Source organism: Pleurodeles waltl, chromosome 3_2 (genome assembly GCF_031143425.1).
Source record: "Pleurodeles waltl isolate 20211129_DDA chromosome 3_2, aPleWal1.hap1.20221129, whole genome shotgun sequence".
NCBI classification, from domain to species: domain Eukaryota; kingdom Metazoa; phylum Chordata; class Amphibia; order Caudata; family Salamandridae; genus Pleurodeles; species Pleurodeles waltl.
In genome coordinates this window covers 76,951,994-76,975,467 of record NC_090441.1, presented here as the reverse complement: position 1 = coordinate 76,975,467, position 23,474 = coordinate 76,951,994, and the positions used below count along the sequence as shown (strand labels likewise).

General features: G+C 45.3%; 1 protein-coding gene across 1 annotated transcript in view; it reads left to right on the top strand.

Moving 5' to 3' along the window:
- The window catches only part of LOC138286351 (fibrinogen-like protein 1-like protein), a 28,438-nt gene extending 5,375 nt beyond the window's left edge, over positions 1-23,063 (top strand). Inside the window, exons 2-3 of the mRNA XM_069226507.1 lie at positions 9,207-9,383; positions 22,228-23,063. Of these exons, the coding sequence (XP_069082608.1) occupies positions 9,207-9,383; positions 22,228-23,063 (1,013 nt within the window). The remainder of the gene's footprint in view (positions 1-9,206; positions 9,384-22,227) is intronic.
- The last annotated feature ends 411 nt before the right edge of the window (positions 23,064-23,474 follow it).

Sequence of the window (23,474 nt, the reverse complement as noted above, 5' to 3'; positions counted from 1 at the left end):
ATGCTTGAGATAGGTTGTAAATGGTTATCTACTACAAAATGCTGCAATCACAGGGATGGTGGCCTCCTATGGGCAGCGGACCCCCAGGCTTTTAAATAAATATTATTTTAACAAAGCCTGTTTTCCTTAACGTTGATAAAGGGGAAGGTGTCCCTAGGGGGCCCCTTCCTTTTTGCGAGTAAGTTACCACCTCCTTTGAGGAGTTGGTAACCTATCAATGATTTTATAGGTTGTGTTTGCTAACGATTTCTAGATACCATTAGAAATTGTAAGGGACGCTCTACACATGCCCCTTTCAATTTGAGATTCAGTTTGTAGTCGTAAACCTGTTTCACAATTCAGTAACAAATTACCAACTCACAATTTGGGTTTTGAACACACCCAAAAGCAATTGGTTTCAAAGGCTCTGATTTTGCAAATCAGAGTCTGCGCAACCACAAAATAGCTTTGAACAAGACCCTAAGTGCCCACATCCTTGACTCTATCTAGATGAGAACATGCTTGAACTGTAGTTGTATGAATGTTTAGGTGATTTGGAGGGTAGAATTTATTCTGCTCTGTATATCCCCAACCTTGATCATAAGTAGGTGATATTATTATTGTAAAAGGGGGAATGCTGTAGGTGATAGAATGGGTAGAAACTGTTTTGTTGACTATGTGCCCATGTCCTTCCTGTAGATAGGTTAGAATATTTAGCTGCTGTAAGTGTGAGCATTTGTAGCTGAATATGTTGATAGAAAACATTTTGTTCTTGCTAGAAATAGGGTTTCTGGTTGGCTTGGTTATGCACCTAAGCCAGGCAGAATCCACCCACTCTAGTCAGGGCGAGGGAGTTACAAACCCAAGATAACCCCTGCTCATCCTCTTGGTAGCTTGGCACGAGCAGTCAGGCCTATCCCAGAGGCAATGTGTAAAGCGACTGCACAACACATAACAAAAGTGACGCACTATTCCCACCACAAAGTAAACGCAACACCAAGTTATATAAAAATAAACTGTATTGTACACTACATCATTAGACCAAACACAACATGTCAGTAATACCCTGCTACCCAAGCACTTGTCAGAACATTACACAGTACTGGTACTCTGCAATATTACCCACAGATTACTTATTATTCTGCAAAATAGGTAGTAGTAAGGAGAACATTTCTTAACCAATGCACTTATCATAAAATCATCGGGAATGTCCATAAAAGGAACATTAGGAAACATATGGCAAGTCATGAAAGACACATCAGTGAAAAATGCAAAGCAGTATCATGCCTGTAACAACAACATCATGACAACGCTTACTATAGAGTATTCTCATCTGGCAGGTATCAGGCACAAAACAAAACAGCATGTAACCTCATCAGCAGGGCATAGCATGTGAGCATTATTAACCAAGGTACATTGCGTGCCTTCCCACAGCAAAATCCCTGGGCACAGGAGCTAACGGGTAACATGTTAATCTGACCGTAACCGAGCCTCAGAAACACCAACATGCCTTCTAAACGTCTTACGGTAATTTCCCGAGCACCTTTGTAAAGACGGAGGGGCTCACCCAGTGATCTGGACCTCCGTTGAGGTTGCTCCCCCGTCACTTAGGCAATATGCACCCCCCCCTTTCTTCTCCCCATCAGGCACTATAGTTCCTGTTGGACTTTTTTGCTTATGCAGGGTCATCCCCAATCCTGCCTCCTATTTTTTCTGACCTGTTGCTGTTGGTTTTTGATCTCTGAGCACTTTACCACTGCTAACCAGTGCTAAAGTGCATATGCTCTCTGTGTAAATTGTATGGTTGATTGGTTTATCCATAATTGGCATATTTGATCTACTAAGTAAGTCCCCAGTACAGTGCACTAGAGATGCCCAGGGCCTGTAAATCAAAAGCTACTAGTGGGCCTGCAGCACTGGTTGTGCCACCCACCTAAGTAGCTCTGTAATCATGTCTCAGACCTTCCACTGCAGTGTCTGTGTTTGCAGTTTTAACTGTAAATTCGACTTGGCAAGTGTACCCACTTGCCAGGCCTAAACCTTCCCTTTTCCTACATGTAAAGCACCCCTGAGGTAGGCCCTAGTTAGCCCCAAGTGCAGGGTACAGTGTATGGTTAAGGTATGTTGGAAATGGCCCTTTTTTGCAGGGTCATCCCCAGTCTTTTTGCCTCCTGTCTCCTATTTTTTCTGACCTGTTGCTGTTGGCTTTTGAACTCTGAGCACTTTACTACTGCTAACCAGTGCTAAAGTGCATATGCTCTCTGTGTAAAATTGTATGTGATTGGTTCATCCATGATTGGCATATTTGATTTACTAGTAAGTCCCTAGTAAAGTGCACTAGAGGTGCCAGGGCCTGTAAATCAAATGCTACTAGTGGGCCTGCAGCACTGGTTGTGCCATCCACATAAGTAGCTCTGTAATCATGTCTCAGACCTGCCACTGAGGTGTCTGTGTGTGCAGTTTTAACTGTAAATTCGACTTGGCAAGTGTACCCACTTGCCAGGCCCAAACCTTCCCTTTTCTTACATGTAAGGCACCCCTAAGGTAGGCTCTAGGTAGCCCCAAGGGCAGGGTGCAGTGTATGGTTAAGGTAGGACATATAGTAATGTGTTTTATATGTCCTGACAGTGAAATATTGCTAAATTCGTTTTTCACTGTTGCAAGGCCTGTCCTTCTCATAGGTTAACATGGGGGCTACCTTTAAAGTGTAGATTCCCTTTGGGAGCGGATGGACATGTGGAGTTTGGGGTCTCTGAGCTCACAATTTAAAAATACATCTTTTAGTAAAGTTGATTTTAAAATTGTGTGTTTGAAAATGCCACTTTTAGAAAGTGGGCATTTTCTTGCTTATACCATTTCTGTGACTCTGCCTGTTTGTGGATTCCCTGTCTGGGTCAGTTTGACAGTTGGGCTGGTTGCACCTCACACTAGACAATGACACAAAGGGAGCTGGGGTGTAGCCTGCATATCCTGATGAGCCACCTGTGCTAGGAGGGAGGGGAGGAGTAGTCACTCACACCTGAAAGGGCTGTGCCTGCCCTCACACAATGCAGTCTCCAACCCCCTGGTGAGTGTCTGGGGCCTGGCCTGGGCAAGGCAGGATTTCACATTCAAAAGAGACTTTACTTTGAAGTAGGCCTACTTCAAAGGAGAAATTGGGTATAAGAAGGGCACCCAAAACCACAGAAATTAGAAACACTTCTGGAACCAAGAGGAAACCTCTGCCTGGAGAAGAGCTGAATAGCTGAGGAAGAAGAGCTGCCCTGCCTGTGACTGTGCTTTGTGGAGCTATCCTGCAGTTGCTGCTTCTGCCAGAGTAAGAGGGCAAAGACTGGACTTTGTGTGCCTTCCATCTTGAGAAGAAATCTCCAAGGGCTTGATCTAGAGCTTGCCTCCTGTTGTTTGAAGTCTCAGGGACAGCAAAGACTTCTCTCTGCCAGCCCCTGGAGTCTCTGGAGAGATTCCTACTCTGCCCTTGGTGCCCATCCAGTTCCTGGGACCCTGAACGAAGAAGCTGGCAGCCTAAAGACAAGGAAATCCACACACAAAGCGCCGTGCGGGGAAAAGATTGACGCGACTCCGATCTGCAGCTGAAAAAACGACGCGCCGCCGGCTCCGCAGCTGAGAAAACAACACTCGCAGGAAACGCGACCGAAGAATCGACGCATGGAGCAGGAGAAACGACGCGCAGCTTCGCTGACGGAGGCTGGGAGATCACAACCTGCGCTGCGGGGACTTCAGTTCATCGTGCGGCTGGATTCTTGACTCATGTACCGCTGTGCGGAGTTATTTTTGACGCACGCCCTCCCGTGCGGGGTTATTTTTGACGCGCACCAGGTATATTTTCACGCTAGCAGCGCTAGTGTGTGTTTAAAACTACTTAAAGACTCTTTTTGCATTTTTATTGATAACTTGACTTGTGTATTGTGGATTTTTGTCGTTTTGGTCTTGTTTTGTTTAGATAAATATTTCCTATTTTTCTAAACTGGTGTTGTGTCATTTTGTAGTGATTTCATTAAGTTACTGTGTGTGTTGGTACAAATACTTTACACCTAGCACTCTGAAGTTAAGCCTACTGCTCTGCCAAGCTACCAAGGGGATAAGCAGGGGTTAGCTTAGCCATGCGGTCACCGCCAAATGGCTGCTCCGCGGTCAGGAGACCGCGGATGCCATTCTGGCTTTCCCGCTGGGCCGGCGGGCGACCGCCAAAAGGCTGCCCGCCGGCCAAGCGGGAAAGACCCTGCAACAAGGAAGCCGGCTCCGAATGGAGCCGGCGGAGTTGCAGGGGTGCGACGGGTGCAATGGCACCCGTCACGATTTTCACTGTCTGCAAAGCAGACAGTGAAAATCTTCATGGGGCCCTGTTAGGGGGCCCCACGACACCCATTCCCGCCATCCTGGTTCTGGCAGTGAAAACCGCCAGAAACAGGCTGGCGGGAAGGGGGTCGGAATCCCCATGGCGGCGCTGCAAGCAGCGCCGCCATGGAGGATTCCCTGGGCCAGGGGAAAACCGGCAGGAAACCGCCGGTTCCCCTTTTCTGACCGCGGCTTTACCGCCGCGGTCAGAATAGCCCTGGAAGCACCGCCAGACTGTTGGCGGTGCTTCCGCTGCCCTCCGCCCTGGCGGTCAGAGACCGCCAGGGTTGGAATGAGGGCCTGTGTGGTTGAAAATGCCACTTTTAGAAAGTCAGCATTTTCTTGCTTAAACCATTTCTGTGACTCTGCCTGTTTGTAGATTCCCTGTCTGGGTCAGTTTGACAGTTGGGCTGGTTGCATCTCTCACTAGACAGTGACACAAAGGGAGCTGGGGTGCAGTCTGCATTTCCTGATGAGCCATCTGTGCTAGGAGGGAGGGGAGGAGTGGCCACTCACACCTGAAAGGGTTGTGCCTGCCCTCACACAATGCAGTCTCCAACCCCCTGGTGTGTGTCTGGGGACTGGCCTAGGCAAGGCAGGATTTCACAATCAAGAGAGACTTTCCTTTGAAGTAAGCCTACTTCAAAGGGCAAAATGGGTATACGAAGGGCACCCAAAACCACAGACTTTAGAACACTTCTGGAAACCAAGAGGAACCTCTGCCTGGAGAAGAGCTGAGGAAGAAGAGCTGCCCTGCCTGTGACTGTGCTTTGTGAAGCTATCCTGCAGTTGCTGCTTCTGCCAGATTAAGAGGGCAAAGACTGGACTATGTGTGCCTTCCATCTTGAGAAGTACTCTCCAAGGGCTTGATTTAGAGCTTGCCTCCTGTTGTTTGAAGTCACAGGGACAGCAAAGACTTCTCTCTGCCAGCACCTGGAGTCTCTGGAAAGAATCCTACTCTGCCAAGTGGTGCCCATCCATTTCTTGGGACCCTGAAAGGAGAAGCAGGCAGCCCAAGAGTGAGAAATCCACGCACAGATCGCCGTGCGGGGAAAGGATCACTGTGACTCCGATCCGTGGCTGAAAAATCAGTGCCGCCAGCTTTGCGGCTGAAAATCAACGCTCGCCTACAACGTGACCCGAAAATCGATGCCCGGGGCTGGAGAAACAACGCACTGCATCGCTGACTGAGGCTGGTGAGATCGTAACCCGCGCTGCGTGGTTTTTGGATCATCGTGCAACTGGATTTCCGATGCAAACACTGCTGGCCGTGTAGAAACGACGCAAGGCCTGCCCGGACCTGAGAGTGCTGACCGGATCGATGCATCTCTCTCCTGCAGAGAGAAGAAACGACGCACGCCGACCCGACGAAAGGAGAAACAACGCAAGGTCTCGCTTGTGGGTAAAATCGACGCATCACAAGCCCTTTTTGACACACACTCGCCTGAGCGGGGTTATTTTTGACGCGGCAAAGGAACATTTTCACGCTAACAGTATTAGTGTGTGTTTAAAATTACATGACGGCTCTTTTTGCATTTTTATTGATAACTTGACTAGTGTATTGTGGATTTTTGTCGTTTTGGCCTTGTTTTGTTTAGATAAATATTTCCTATTTTTCTAAACCTGTGTTGTGTCATTTTGTAGTGTTTTCATTAAATTACTGTGTGTGTTGGTACAAATACTTTACACCTAGCACTCTGAAGTTAAGCCTGCTGCTCGTGCCAAGTTACCAAAGGGGTGAGCGGGGGTTAGCTGAGGGTGATTCTCTTTTACTCTGACTAGAGTGAGGGTCCTTGCTTGGACACGGGGTAACCTGATTGCCAACCAAAGACCCCATTTCTAACAGTTCCACACTCCTGTATGCGAAAGTCATGGGGACACGGAAACTCAGTGATAGCCCGGCAGGGACATCCGTTCAGGATCCCTCTCTGGCTGGACAGGGCAAGGGCTCTGCCGTGGCTGTCCGCGACCATGCACTGTCAGCTCGAGGCAGGCACCCCGGGTCTCCTCTCTTCTGGCTTCGGGGATTACCTCCCCCAGAATCCCCTCCTCATGGGAGGCCACGTGTGCGGCCGAAGCTTCCAGAGAATGTGGTTTCCCTCCTTTCAGGGAAATAACAGTATTTTGTGAAGGTGAGCCCCCAGCCCCGGCATTGATGCTCTGCCACTGGAGGGAGGCAAGGGTCCTCACACCCTTCACGTCAACGGGGAGGGGTGTCTCAACCACGAACACACAGGGGGCACTTTCGAGTGCCAAAGAAGATCGGAGAAAGAGCAAGCGCTCTTTCTGCACGTTCAGTGAATTGGGGACATGGAAGCATGACGCTCCCCTCAAAAGCGCTCCTCTCGCGCTGGGGCACCGGAGACAACAGCACCTTCAGGACAACTGCAGGAGAACAGGGGGGGCACACCACCCTGCCCCTGGGAACAACAAAAGTGGAGCACAGGCGGTAGGGTCCAACAGAAGGCCTGCACAGAGTTGCAGTCAGTGTCAGTTCCTCCTAGTGACCCAGCAGGCCACAGGTCAGCACAGCATCAGTAGTCCAAGGCGGCTCTTGGTGCGTCCCTCAAGCAGCATTCTGTGTCCAGTTCCAAGCATGTTTCTTGTGCACACCTTACATGGGGAAAATCCCCTGTACTTATACTCAGTTTTGCACAACACTAACAAAGAGGAGGTTCCAACCAGTTACTGCTGGTTCCAGGAGTGTCCCCTCTCTCCTCCAACACCGTCTCCAGACATCAGTTAGGGGTAAACGAGCCCTTTGTGTGAGGCCAGGGCACAGCCTTTACAAATGCAGGTGTGCCCGCCTCCCTTCTCTCAGCCCAAGAAGACCATTCAATATGCGCATGCACCGCTGTGACACCTCCACCCTCCCTGTGTACAAGCTGTCTGAAAAGTGTGCACAAAGCCCAGCTGTCACTCTGCCCCAGACGTGGACTGGAGTCAAGCTGCAAAACACCAGAATCATAAGCACAAAGAAATGTTCACTTTCTGGAAGTGGCATTTCTATAATGGTAATAAAAAATCCACCTACACAAGTAAGCAGCATTTATCACTACCATTACAACCATACCAAACATGTCTAGGCTATCCCTCTTAAATCAGACAATAACCCCTAATCATCAGGCAGGGCTTTTCCAATGAAATCCTATGTGCAAGGCAGCACTCACAGCAATGAGAAACCAAATATGTTGTTTGTCACTACCAGGACAGGCCACACAACCAGGCACATGTCCTGCTTTCTACAAGCATAGCACCCTGCCCATAGTGCTAGCTAGGGCGTACCTTAGGGTTGACTTACATGTAGTAAAAGGGAAGTTCTGGGCCTGGCAAGTAAATTTAGATGCCAGGACCCTGTGGCAGTAAACTGTGCACGCAGGTCCTGCGCTAGAAGGCGGAGACACGTTTGAAAGGCTACTTCTGTGGGTGGCGCAAGCAGTGCTGCAGACCCACTAGTAGCATTTAATTTACAGGCCGTGGGTATAGAGATACCACTGTACTTACAGGTAAATTAAATGTGCCAATTAGGTGTAAGCAAATCATACCAACTTTAGAAGGGAGATCACCTGCACTTTAGCACTGATCAGCAGTGATAAAGTGTTCATAGTCCTAGAGCCAACAAGATGTCAGAAAAAATAGGCGGAAGGAGGAAAAAAGTTTGGAAATGACCCTGCAAAAAGGGCCAGGTCCAACAGTTCTCTATGTCCCCATATTGAAGACTATAGATAGGGGAGAACATCTTCGTGCTACAGACGTGAATATGTAAGTTATTCAGTGAGTAGAAACCATCCCATTCTGCACGTTCCTATTTCCTTCTCTGTACATAGGTGAGAAAATCACTCTCCTGTAGATGTGAGCATAGTGTAGGTGATTCATTGGGTAGAAATAATTCTGTTCTTTATATTTCCCCATGTCTGAGTGCAGAGGCGAGGATATCAATTTGCTGTAGATGTGTTCTTGTTGTGGGTAATTTAGGGGGTAGAAACCACTCTGTTCTGCATGCCACCATGTCCCTCACTGTAGGCATATCAGAATATATCCCTGCAGCAGATGTGAACAATATATTGGTAATTCAGTGGCTAGACATACTGTTCTGCATATCCGCACGTGACTGAGTGAGTGATAGGTGGCATCAGTGTGCTATATATGAGAGCTTGTTGTAGGGTAATTGTGGGTAGACACCACTCTGATCTATATGTCCCTATAATGCCGACTGTTAGAAGGGAAACGCATCCTGGCGCCCAAAGTGATAATATGTATGTGATTCATAGGGCCACAACCTGCAGGTGGTTATGAATCTCAGCTACATAAACGAGCTCGTCTTTGCTACTGAGTGGGTAGATGTTAGTGTGCCTTAGGCAGTCGGTGTGTGGAATCCCCCTTTGTGCAGATTTTAGCTTGCGGTATGTGGTTGGTGGAAATCCGCCCTTGCTAAAGACGTGGCTTGTCAGAGTTGAAGAGGGAATCCCTCCCTGCTGCGGACCGTGGCATGCCATAGGTGGTGGGTGTTTTCCCATCTCTCCCTACTGTGTATTTTAGCCTGTCGTCGACGCTGATTAATCTGCACTTGCTCTAGGCCTGCATGTGGCACAGTGGGTTTGTACGTGCGAATGCATCACTGCTTTGTCAGCTCCTCAGGCGCCAGTCGCTGGTGGGAATCGTTCTGTGTAGGCGACAGGAATCTTCCCTGCTTGTGTTACCCTGACATCTCTGCTCCATCACTCACGTCTACCCTTCTCCTTATCTCCATTCCCCTCCTCTCCTTCTGTCTATACTCTCCCTCTCTCTGTGTCCCAGGTTTCTTTCCCCATCGGCACGTTCCCTTTTGGAAACAAGCGGGTTATGTTTCGCTTTCCTTCTCATCCCCGCAGGACCTTGGAAAGGCACGTGCGGCCTGGGTGCACTTCTTCTGATCTCAGTGTGTGTCTGTGCAGCGCAGCGAGGCAAGAAAGGGCGGTCCGACTCTCTGGACGTCGAGAACAGCCACTTGCTGAACGGGATCAGTGTGAACGAGATTCTGAACTATCCCACATCCAATACGGGGCATGGTGAGTACTCACAAGACTGAGAGAACCTCAGTGGGTCTGTCCGACAATGGCGCAGAAAGTTAAGGAAAAACAAGTGAACAGTGCTATGACTACACACTGACACCTGGGCCCCCCTTACGAGTTGTGTTATTTCACCCCCATGGACAGGCAAAAGCATACCTTGAAATACTGTGTCCCCCATCCCTCCCAGAACCCCCACAGACAGACCCGCATATGCTTTCCGTCTGCTTAGAAAAGGTAGATCTTGCCAAAATGTTGAAAAATTGGTAAGTAGAACAACTGGTAAATCCGAATAGGAGCAGTTAGTTACCATTTCAGGAGAAAACTCTTAATAGATGGACTTTTCAGCAGAGATACCAGCCTATAAATTAAATTCTGTCTCCCTTGTATCTCCACTGCAAAGTCAAGCCAACTGGTAAGGAGGCCCTTGAATGGGAACTAAGCCCTCACTCTGCAAAAAGCAAGTTAAGAGTCACATCACACCACTACTGCTGAACCACAGAGCACAATACTTCAACATAATACCCACATTTCTAAATATCAGCAGCCTACTAATGATCAGCCACCACACACACAGGACAATCGTTTGCACATATGCAGATTCACTAATCAATTTCAGGTTAATTTCTGAGTGATTGATGCTAGAGTCATATTTTAGGATCTGTCATAAATTTGTTCCACACGTAATTTGTATGTCCACAATAATTCTACTGTTGCAGCAAGGGTGATTTTGAATTCTAATGCTGTTGTACAGGTCAATGTAATTTTGCTACTAACCATAATATGTCAAAGATGCACATTTTGTAACAAGGGTGAATTTTCATCCAAAACTGAATTTGCACTTCGTAGGATTTTTGCTTCTAAGTTTGAGTTTGAACATACATGTGATTTGTGTTCCTAAGTGTTTTCCACACTAATGCTGAAGTAGAACCACATATCAAATCATAGTGATGCGCATTTTTTACACCTAATGTGACTTTTTAATACTGCATTTGTTCTACGCATAATGCAGCTGACCCACACTAAATCTGTTTCTCATGAACGTCCTACAAATTATTTCAAGTGGTCCTATTTTGGCCACGAAACCTTAATACAAAGGGAGTTTCATATGACACCAGTCTCCAGGGTGCACGCAGCATCATCTCAGATGCCCTATTCCCTGATCGTCTATCCAGAACTATCCACAAACACCACAAACACCCAAGGTTGATGGCCATCCCAGAAATCTTAATGAGTGACACATATCATAGGCTCAGCCTGGATTCTATTATAGTTGACATTAACACTCAGGCCATAAACGCCTTTTTTACTGACCCCAATTCTTCTAGTTCACCTTCGTCAGCCACACACTCCTTGGCAAATAAAACAGCCAGCAAAATGGCAGAATAAATCAATGTAGTCGGACCATAATCTGGAACGATCTACTCACACTGACATAGACTGAAATACTGTCAATGACAGAAAGAACATCGCTTCTGGTAACGACCATGGCCTCTAGATACAGCACGACTGTCATCCAATTTCCTAGTCTAGTCCAGCTACACCAAACACATCGACATTCTCCAAACACATCTAGACCTGAAAAGTCCAACATGCAAACCATCCCCAGTGTTTCTGAGCATTCCTCCATGCATTTTATCACTAAAGCAACCCAAACTGTCTGTAATCAGAGATTACGCAATGCATATTACTATCCCAATAACCACAGCTAGATTTCCTAAACACACACATTTATCTGCCATAGAACTTTGAGAAGTATAACATCTTCTTAATCCACTGACATATCCCCTATGAATTAAAGCTCACATTAAAGTCTTCCTTCCAAACTGCAGGTCTGCACCTTCATATCTACCCCCATCCAAGATTGTGACTTTGATTCTACTGTACACGGAAACCTGGTTCTGCTTATTCTTTATATCACCATCTTACTACTAGGAGGCAACGTCTTCCACCTCCACAGAGACACAATAACATCTCTCCCAGGGACCAGAACACCATATAGATATCTCTCATCTGAGATTGGATTAGTCAGGCGACTTCTCCATTCCTTTCAAAGTCCTGACCTGAACACACTCTCCACATGCTAAAGAGGCCATGGAAATTCTAAAATCAAAAGACTTCAAACAGATGAACAACAAGCACCGGCAAAGCCAATGGGTTCTTCTGTAAATTGCTAATGAATGCAAACAAAGCCATGCACAAATGCACACAGACCAATTGTGCTATGTTTCTACACAACCTCTCTCATTGTGTGCCACATACATGGCCTCTCTTTTTTTACTCTAAAAGATTGCTGTGCTGGCATCATGCAGCACCACAAGCTTGGGGAATAAAAATGTGCTACATTGTAAAGTGGTATATAAAAGAGAAGGTTGCACAGAGACGGGGCACAATACACCATGTGCCAGTGTTTGTGTCTGCTAGCACATTAAAGCAAGACCTTTTGGCTTTACCAATGCTTTTCTTATTTATTTTTCTGAGCTAACTATATGCGCTTTTACTATACCAATGTAAGTGCTTCAAGATAAAACAGATGTCCCAAAATCATAATCTACATCCAATGTTACAGCCCTCTGCAATCTGCAAAGTAATGGTACCCTAGCACAGAATAGATCCTGAAATCATTCGGGGTCGATGCAGCAACTCTCGGAGTAGAAATGTGGTCTAGTGGCTATTCCGGATCCTGAAGATCTAGGGTCTAATCGTGAAGTTTCTTGCTGCTGCTGCTACAACAAAAATGTTGGCTGTAAAGAACTACGTCTGTGTGTTATCAAATACCTAAAATAAATAAAGACAACCTGGGTGACACTAGTCTATAGCCAGTGTGCTGCTATACCCATCACCGTATGGTATACCATCAAAGTAACATTATTCAGCATTACAAGAACAATACAATTACAGAGGCACAGCTCCACAATGATCATAACATACCAATACCAGGGCACCAATCCTGGGATCTTACTGACACGACTGTTATGTGTAAGTTAAAAGGGGCTCTAGAAAAGTAGTTGTCTAGTCTTTCAGAGCAGCAGTCGCCTATATATTTGTTTGGCTTTGCCAGGCTGAAATTAGAAATAGTGTGGGAGTAAATCAACATACAATTGGTAAAGGGCAACAATGCGCTTCTATATTACACAGTATAACCGTTTCATTACACTACTGCACAACACTGAACAATTGTTAGACTTCTCTACACCAACCACTGCCACTCACCAACACACCACTCCACAAAAGTCAATGCAACATGGGCAACTGTCATAGCATTCAAAAACTGCCTCTGAGTTCTACGAGAATCATTATTATACTCTACAACAATGTCATATCACAATACACCAACTGTCAAACTCCCTTATAGCAGCCATTATACAACTCGGTAAGTGGCATAAGGCTTTACAACAATCGCAGCAATCTATAATGTCACTTTATATTGCAACTTCCCAACCCCACTTCAGCAACAGTTGCACTTGTTACAACCATCACAACACACAGCTATTCACAATTATTACAACACACTACAATAATGTTCCAAAAGTCCATGTCAACTGCCTGACCCGCTTCAGAAACATTGCTTAACTCTGCAATTGCCACATGGCTTTAAAACAGTCACCACAACAATGTTATTATGCACTCGAACATCTGTTAGACCCCTATAGGACAACTGTTGCACCACTCGCCTATAAACATCACACCACTCTACAACACTAACTGCAAAATGCCGATGTCACACAACTCAACACCTTCCACAACAATCATCAAACACTCTACGGCAATTATTAAAAGACTACAACAAAGATCAAACTAAGCAACGCTGTTTAACACTCGCCAATGTCACACGACGCTCTACGATAAAGAATTTCAAAACAATACAACTGTCACACCACTGTACAATTGCCACACCAGCCTACTACCACCACTACATAATTATGCAAACAGCACACCATTCTGTAAGTTTCAAATCACCCTGTACCAATAGTCACACCAATATACACACTTAACAACTAACCATTCCACTGATCATCCCTTACAATGTTTATTTTCCTTTTGTTCTTGGCCTAGCTCCCTTGCAGAGGAGTGGTGCTCCTCCCCTCACTGCGCTCTGAGCAGCAGCAAGCAGGATACGTTCTACTTTCTAATTATTCTCTTCTTCCCTGTCATGCATCCATGTTTCCAAAATAAGCCACTGACACAGATTGTAATGACCTCACTATTGACTGTTCAAACATTACATTTCCTATCAATTAGGGTGGAATACATTTTAACTTATGCATAAGGTGTCTCAGGTCAATATTAATTAAAACGCATACCTCCCTCAGGCAGGAAAGATGATCTAGGAATGTACATCACCTTCTTATCCACCTTTGGTCCGACTTTTCCATCCGAACATTGCTATGGTGGCAGCACTAGTGACCAAAATGTCTTCTACTGGATCCTTCTCAGAACTCCCTCACTGCCGTTCTTTTGCATCCACCACCATTGACACTCTACCCCTAAACATTAAATCTTCCACCTGGAAGGCAATCCGTTTCTGTGTAAGAGGCCTGTAAATGGGGCCACCCAAACAAACCTGTTGTTTTCCTGTCTCAATATGATGGTTCTGATGGTGCAAAGATCTGGATTTTACTTTAGCACAGGTAGGAATACCAGGTGCTGCTGGGTTGAAGCCTTTTTTTGTTTTAGGTAACTCCTGCCAGAGCACCTTCAAGATATTCCTTCTCTTGCAAACCGTGAGAAAGGACCTCTAGTTATTTCAACATAGATCGCCTCAGATTTCAGCAATATGTCTCAGTGTATGACATTATAACCAGTGCTTTAAATGGGCCGGTACTCTCCGGTACTGAGTACCGGCACTTTTTTATTTTGAGAGGGAGAGTACCGGTACATCTCAAGAAAAAGGTAATACTTTCAATTGTAGAGTACCGGCACTTCTCAGAAACAAGCAGGTACCCTTGCACAGAGTACCTGCACTTTATTTTTTCCATTTCAAGCACTGACTATAACTTATCCACCACTGGCATATTTTATGACAAACGTGACACAGCCTGCCTCTATGGCATTTATCTGTTTAGGTGGGCAGATACTTGAAGGTTCAGCTCAATACTGACTGCACACAAAGCAAACCTGATTTTTGATTGATGCACACGCACCACAGGAACAGGACACAAAGGTTACATGATCATACCTGGGGGCAGGGCAGAAAAAAGCCATAGCATACAGTGGTTCCCACATGTTTACTTAAGAACAATCCAACAAAATAAATTAAAAGGGAACAGGTGAGCTTTGCCAAGGTTGAGGTTGTCAAATGACAAAGGTTCAAAAGCCACTCAATACAAAATTAATGTATTCAAATATTTGCGTTATCATGAATATATAGAAGGTGCTATTTACTATCAAAGGTGATGGTACAGAATAGGGCTGTAGTGTGCAATCAAAGTGACAATGTTTATGTGAAACAAGGGAACCCTAATGGGTATTGAGGGACCAGGGGTACACGTATTTATAAAGGAACAAGGGTCCTTCATGTGTAAACTTAAAACATAAAGATGTATATAGGAATAAAATCAGAGCTATAATTTCTGTCCAATAGTGTGGGAACTGCCAAAGAAAAATGACGGACAATTTTGCCTTCATACAGCTCAGGCATAAGAGTGTGACAATATAAATAAAATAACTGTAGACACTATCCAAAAGTACCAATGCTCATATATACAATACTATATGATTGAGTCAGGATACTATATTCAATGACGCTTTGATCCTTGAGAGAATGAAAGGATCACCATTAGGAAACTACAATACATATTTCTGCCAAAATAAGCGAAACATTAACAATCCAATAACCTGAATAATAAAAGAAACTCCGAGAGAAGATACCACCGTGTACTATGGGAGCAGGTGGAAATCTAAAATATTATAAAAAGTAAGCCCAGCTAACCAGCGTTCAGACCGCATACAACTTGCCGCGTGCCTCCACTTGCAATACTAGAGGTTGCCTGAAGCTCTCGCCCAGCAGTTGGCCTGCACTCTTCTTGTAACACGTCTTCTAAATTGTTATTTGTACACCATACAGCCCCTGGCTTGCCAGCAGTTGGTCTGCACACCCTTTGCAGCACGTCCTCTATATTATTTTCATTTTTGGAACGCTCACATGGGCATGGCCCAATTGAACCATCCACAAGTAAAAATTTTTGGCGGGCCTACTCTTTATAATATTTTAGATTTCCACCTGTTCCCATCGTAGACAGGTGTATCTACCCTCAGGGCCTCCTTTATTACTCAGGTGATTGGATTTTTAATTGTTAGAGATGGTGTCTCTAGTTGGCAGTGGTTTGCACCCTGTCCAAGTAGGGACCCTCAGTCTAGTCAGGGTAAGGGAGTCACACACCTAAGATAAACCCTGCTCGCCACCTTGGAAGCCTGTCTCAAGCAGTCAGGATTATCTCAGATGCAATATGTAAAGTATTTGAAAACACACACTAACACAGTGAAAACACTACAAGAGGACTCCACACCAGTTTAGAAAAATAGCCAATATTTATTTGAGTAAAACAAGACCAAAACCACAAAAATATGACACAAACAAGTCAAAATATCTGTTTTTAAAAGCTTAAGCAGGTCTTAATCCATAGGAATCAATGGATGTATCTCTTTAGCACAAAGTACCTGAGATATGTCACAAACAAAGATGATGCGGGCCACGGGGGAGGTGAGGAGCCAGAAAAGCAAAGTGATGTGTTGGTTCTTTACTGCGCAGGGGAGGTGATGTGTAGATTCTTTCTTCACAGGTGAGATAATGCGTCGGTTCCTTATTGGCAGGGGAGGTGATGTGTCAATTCTTTCCTCGCTGGAAAGACGATGCATCGATTTCTAGACACGTAGCCTCGGTTCCTTACTGCAGTGCGGGGTTGATGAAAAATTGGCACACATGGACGATGCGTGGAGAATCCAGAGGCGCTATGTTGATGGGACTGAGGAGAAACACACCCTGCATTGATTTTGCAGCCGCGAGATCGGTGCTGCGTCGATTTTTCAGCCGCAAGACAGCTGCTGCATCGATTATTCTGGCTCATTGATGCATGGATTTTCTCCTTCAGATCACCATCTTGCACTTCCAAGGGCCCAGGCAATGGAGTTGGCAGCACTTGGCAAGTTAGGACTCTTAGCAGAAGAGCCCAGGCACTGGCAGGTGAAGTCTTTGATGTCCCTGAGACTTCTTAACAGGAGGCAAACTCAGTCCAATCCCTTGGAGAATGTTTGGAAGCAGGATGTAGAAGGCCAAGTCGAGTCCTTTATCTCCCAGGACAGAAGCAGCAAGCAGCAGGCCAGCACAATAAAGCAACAAGTAGAGTGGAAGTCTCTCCTACAGCATCTAGCTCTCCTACTTGACAGAATTTTCCCAGTCCAGAATGATTCTAACTATGTGGTATCAAAGATCCAGTACTTATACCCATTTCTGTCTGTTAGAAATGGGGCCTCTGTTTGGCAGTCAGTTTGCACTCTGTACAAGCAAGGACCCTCATTCTAGTCAGGGCAATGGAGATACAAACTTAAGATAACCCATGCTTACCCCTTTGCTTGGTACAATCAGTCTGGCTTATCTCAAAGGCAATGTGTAAAGTATTTGTACCAACACACACAGTAATACAGTGAAAACACTACAAAATTGACACCACACCAGTTAAAAATAATAGCCAATATTTATCTAAATCAAACAAGACCAAAACGATAAAAATCCAACATATGCAGGTTATGACTTTTTAAGTTAAAAAGAGTCTTACTCCATAGAAAACAATGGATGCGTTGATGTTACACAAAGTACTTGGCTTGCGTCAAAAATAAAGCCGCACAGGTAAGCGTATGTCAGAAAAGTCAGCAATGCGTCAATTCCTTATTCACAAGTGAGGCTGTGCATCGTTTCTTCTCCGCCCGGGTAGGAAATGTGTAGTTTTTCTTTTCTGCAAGAGAGAGATGTGTCGATTTCTGGACGGGCACTTCGAATCCGTGTAGGTTGACGTTGATTTGGATGCCCACAGGTGTGTATGCAAAATCTGGTTGCATGGTGATGGAGAACCATGCTGCGTGGGGGTTGCGTCGATTTCAGCAGCCGCAAGTGGGTGTTGCCTCGTTTTTCCAGCCGCGATGCAGATGATCCCTCGATTTCCCACCCACGATGCAGGTGGTGTGTCAAATTGTTTTCCCCCTTGGCTCCTGTGTGTGGATTTCCGCTTTGGTTTCAGCAGCTTCACCTTTCAAGTGCCCAGTGACTGGATACAGCAACACTTAGGAATCTCAGCGGAGAGTCCAGGTGCTGGCAGAGGAAGTCTTTGATGGCCCTGAGACTTCAAAACAGGAGGCAAGCTCAGTCCAAGCCCTTGGAGACACTTCACAAGTAGGAATATACTACAAAGCCAAATCTTTGTCCTCTTTCAGGCAGAAGCAGCAACTGCAGGCCAACCCAGCAATGCGCAGTCACAGGCAAAGGGGCAGTATTCCTCCTCCAGCTCTTCTCCTTGGCAAAGGTTCATCTTGGTTCCAGAAATGATCTAAAAATCTGGGTTTTTAGGTCCACTATGTATACCCCTTTTTGCCCTTGAAGTAGGCAAACTTCAAAGGAAAATATCTGTTCTTCACAAGATCTTGCCTTGCCCAGGCCTGGCTCCAGACACACATCAGGGGGTTGGAGACTACATTGTGTGAGGCAGACACAGCCCTTTCAGGTGTAAGTGTCAGCTCCTCCCTCTCTACTCTAGCCCAGGAGACTCATCAGGATATGCAGGCTACATCCCAGCTCCCTTTGTGTCACTGTCTAGTGGAGATTCACAAACAGCCCAGCTGTCAGTCTCACCCATACATGGAACGCACAAGCAGGCAGAGGCATAGAATGGTTAAGCAAGAAAATGCCCACTTTCTAAAAGTAGCATATTCAAACTGACAATCTAAAAACCAACTTTACCAAAAGATGTATTTTTAAATTTTACTTTCACAGACCCCAAACTCCCTATCTCTATCTGCTCTCAAAGGGAAACTGTGCTTAAAAGATATTTAAAGGCAGCCCCTATGTTAACCTATGAGAGAGATAGGCCTTGCAACAATGAAAACCGCATTTTGCAGGTATTTCACAGTTAGGACATGTAAAACACATCACTACATGTCCTGCCTTTAACATACACTGCACCCTGCCCATGGGACTACCTAGGGAAGTTTTTGGGCCTGGCAAGTGTGCTAGGTTGAATTAGCAGTTTAAAACTGCACACACAGACACTGCAGTGGCAGATCTGAGCCATGTGGGTGGCACAATCAGTGCTGCGGGCCCACTAGTAGCATTTGATTTACAGGCCACAGGCCCTTCTAGTGCACTTTACTAGGGACTTAAAAGTAAAAGTGTCCGCTCCTCCCACCACTCTAGCTCAGGAAGATCCATCAAGATATGCAGGGCACACCTTAGCTCCCTTTGTGTGACTGTCTAGAGTGAATGCACAAACAGCTTGACTGTCATCCTGACCCAGACAAGTTTTCAGCAGAGAGGCAGAGACAAAGAATGGTTAAGCAAGAAAATGCCCACTTTGTAAAAGTGGCATTTTCAAACTTACAATTCAAAAATCAATATCACCAAAAGATGTATTTTTAAATTGTGAGTTCAGAAACCCCAAACTCCATATCTTTATCTGCTCCCAATGGGAAGTCACACTTAAAAGATATTTTAAGACAATCCCCATGTTACCCTAGGGGAGAGATAGGACTTGCAATAATGAAACAAATTTAGCAGTATTTCACTATCAGGACATGTAAAACACACAAGTACATGTCCTACCTTTTAAATAAACTGCACCCTGCCCATGGGCTGCTTGGGCTTACTTTATGTGTGACTTACATGTAGTAAAAGGAAAGGTTTGGGCTTGCCAGGTCGAAATGGCAGTTTAGAACTACACACTGCGGTGGCAGGCCTGAGACATGTTTGCAGGGCTACTGATGCGGATGGCACAATCAGAGCTGCAGGTCCACTGGTAGCATTTGATATACAGGCCCTGGGCACACCGAGTGCGCTATACTAGGGAATTACTAGTAAATCAAATAAGCCAATGATGGAGAAACCAACCTTAGACAGAAAGCATATGCACTTTAGCACTGGTCAGCAGTGGTAAAGTGTCCCAAGTCCTAACACCAACAAAAACAGATCAGAAAAGCTAGGAGGAAGAAGGCAAAAGGTTTGGGCATAACTCTGTAAAAAGGTCAGGTCCAACACTAATGTTTAGCTTATGTTGGCTGAAACATATATTGTAATATTCTGTCAGGCATATTTGATTTGTCCTGAGGTTGATCCTTCCATTCTTTTAAGCATCGAAACGCCATTGACTATTGTACCCTGACTCAATCATATAATATTGTATATATAGCATTGATACTTTTGGATAGTGACTACAATTTTTTGATGTATATTGTCAAACTCTTATTCCTAAGTTGTATGAAGTCAAAATTGACTGTCTTTTTTCGTTTGACTATTCCCACATTATTGGTGATTATGGGCCTCATTGTGAGTTTGGCGGGCTGTGGAAGCCATCTGCCAAACTCATACCACCACTTGCCCGCCACTGCGGTCTAAACACCCCCGGCCCTATTTTGAGTTTCCCGCTGGGCTGGCGGGTGGAAACATTGTTTGTGCCCGCCAGCCGAGAGGGAAACAGGGCCGTAACATTGCAGCCGGCTCGTAATTGAGCCGGCTGCAATGTGGAGGTGCGGCTTGTGCACCAGCACCCGTCGCGCATTCCACTGCCCATAATTCGGGCAGTGGAATGCACAAACAGGCTGTGCATGGGTGCCCTACAAAAATGCCCCCATTTTGCCAGCCTTTACATGGTGGTAGAACCACAATGAAAAAGGCTGGCGGTATGGAGACTCGTAATCCCAAGGGTGGCACTGCATGCAGCGCCACCCTGGCAGATTACAACCATCGGGACCGCCAGGCTGCTAACTGGTGGCAACCTGGCGGTGTCGACGGTCAGACTGTGGCAGTCGGTCCGCCACGACCGAGGCAGTCCAACCGCCATCATGGGTCCGGCGGGTTGAAGACCGGCAGACTTATAATGAGGCCCTATATGTGGATAATAAATAGTTATGTGTTGTCCACTGGACAGAAATTAAAGGTCTGATTATATTCCTACGTACATCTTTATGTTTTAAGGTTACACATGAGGGATGCTTGTTCTTTATAAATCAAAGTGCCAATGTTCAGTTTCAAACATGATTGCTACTTACAAATGTGTTTGGCAACTTCCTGATGAAGGAGGACCCTTCTAAATAATTTTTTGGGGTTGAAATGTCAGTCTGGTCAGGAAGGGTGGGCTGAAATGCAGAGGAGTTTGACGTGCCTACCGTTAAATGTGCATTTGAAAACAAAAAAAGGCTAAAACATATTTCAGCAAGCATATGAAAAGGACACAGGAGATTAAATTGAGCCTGACTATTGCATTACTCCTTTGCTTGTAAATGAGTTGCTGTTTGAGGTGTAACATTACTTGGGCTAGATTGGGGTTGAAACACTTCTACCCTCCTTGTGTTCACCAATGGTTCTTCTTCCCTGCCTAGTGGATGGGCCATTAAGTGAATAAGGTGTAACAATTTTAGTCAGGTGATGTGTGGAACTATTTCCTCAAAACCCACAAGGGTACACAAAAAATCTGGTACACCTATACACCCTGAGTTGAAGTCAAATATAGGTCCTAGAGGTGTAGAAAATCCTAGGCTGTCCCAGCAACAATGGATTGGAGCCTCATATGTCCTTTTCTTATCGGCTCAGATAGGTGTGCATGCAGTGGTGATCTAACATGGATAATTCCCTTACTTCCTTTCTAGAAGTCTGAAGAATCTAGAATTCTAATGGCTCCATGCCATCTTCAACCCTATTGCTTTTTACAGAACAAGAAAGCCCTGGACAAAGTGCATTTATGCGACTCAGTTGCTGGCCCATCCTGGCTCTGGGTTTCCAAGATTACTCTTTTATCAGCGGAAGAACCCTCTATCCAGGGTCCTCCAAAGAAAAATCACACCAAGCTAGGATGCATAGGGCCAAATGTCAGCGCCAAAGGAAATTCCAGTTAGGGCCTGATCACAAATTCCTTACATGCTGAACCAAAATCCTATAACAGACTGAAATGACTCAACATTTCTCATGTCAAAAACAGATACAGCAATTCTTAGCAGGCATTCAACCAATCAGAATTCAGCAGATATTGACAATCATATTAGGCTCAACCAATTCACATCTCTATATAGATTCAAAATACTATATATCAGTTTTTATTTCTTGAATTTATATATGTTTATTTTATTTATTTTGTAGAGTGATGTTATACAATGAACCTATGGCCCTGAAAAAGCAGTTGTAAAGTTGTGAAACACATAAAAGTAGATTGTCTTTTACAGTTGCTCAATATAAAGACTGAACATGAGCTTTAATGCTGTGCCTCTAATCTCTTTTGATTGAACACATTTGATCCTCCGTTTCAATCAATATGACAAAGTCCTCTCTCTTGGGGCATACCTACTCTGGCATCTCTTGAACAACATACTTGCATAACATAATGAACCAAACAATATTAACCTGAAGGGAATAGGTTCCTACACATGCCATTGATAAGCCCCAGAAACAGAAGAAGGGTGAGTGTAGCAGGAATCACATACTGAGCTATGGAACAGAAAGAAAGGCTAGCTTTAACAGAGCCCATAAAAATGGAAAGAAGTGTTACTCCACCCCAAGGTATTGCACCCCCAAAATCAAAGACAAGTAGATGTGAAATAAACGGTGGTACACATGTTCCCTAAGCCAAACTGTTTGTCTGTTTTCTAACAGCTGTGTTTCCTGGTGATTGTGCTGGCTTACCAAAGGGGCAGCCAAGTGGACTTTACATTGTTCAGCCTGAGATCAACCGGCATTTGGTGGTGCACTGCGACATGAAAGGAGGAGATGGCGGCTGGACTGTGGTGCAAAGGAACAGTTACAATACAAAAATCACTTGGAATAACAACTGGGCAAGTTACAAGAGAGGGTTTGGTGACCTTCGGGGGGACCACTGGCTGGGAAACGAACATATACACCTTTTCACAAAACAGAAATTTTATATGGTTCGCTTCCTGTTACGCGATGCATATGGAATGGAACGAATTGCTGATTATGATCTATTCCGACTGGAGGGGGAATCTGGGTGCTACCGCCTACGTTTAGGCAAATACTCAGGCACAGCCCCCGATGCTCTAACCACTGACATTGCTCATGCCGCACATGACAACATGAAATTCTCTGCCTATGATCAGGATAATGACCGCTCCCAGGAGAACTGTGCATCAAGTGGTGGTGGAGGTTGGTGGTATGACAACTGTCGCTTTGCAAATCTAAATACGAAGAATAAGATTCACTGGCAAGGTCTATGCCCTGGAAACTGTAAATCTAGTGAGATTCTGATCAAGCCAGTAATTATATGTGACGACATAGGTAATGGCGGTGGTGGGGATAATGGAGGAGGCGATAATGGAGGAGGGGACAATGGGGGAGGAGACAATGGGGAAGGAGGAGACAATGGAGGGGGTGGGGACAATGGAGGGGGTGGGGACAATGGGGGTGGAGATAACGGAGGAGGGGATAATGGTGGAGGTGATAACGTAAACCCTACCCCTTGTGAACTGGATTAAAATTTACATTTGAGTACTTTATTTGCCTACACATTCTTTGTTCTAGGATGATGTGTAATCATGCTGTATTTTTGGAAAACAAATGTTATTTTGCCTACCTGTGCTCTCACTTCCTTCCAAGTCGAGCAAATCGTTGAATGTGTTTTAGTTCAGGAGATCCATGCATGCAGTACACATGATCTCCAGATGTATCTGATCTGAACTTCACGGGAGGTGGAGGAGCCTCCATAGTGCTGTGCTTTGGACAATGCTACAGTTGTTTTGAGGAGGTATGTTTGTATGCAAGAAGTTAAAGGCCCCGGCTGTAAAAACCGCCTACCGCCGAGGCGACGGCCGCCAAAAGACCGTTGCCGCGGCTACCAGCCGTCCGCGGGATTATGACCACAGCCGGATTTCCACCAGAAGGATAGG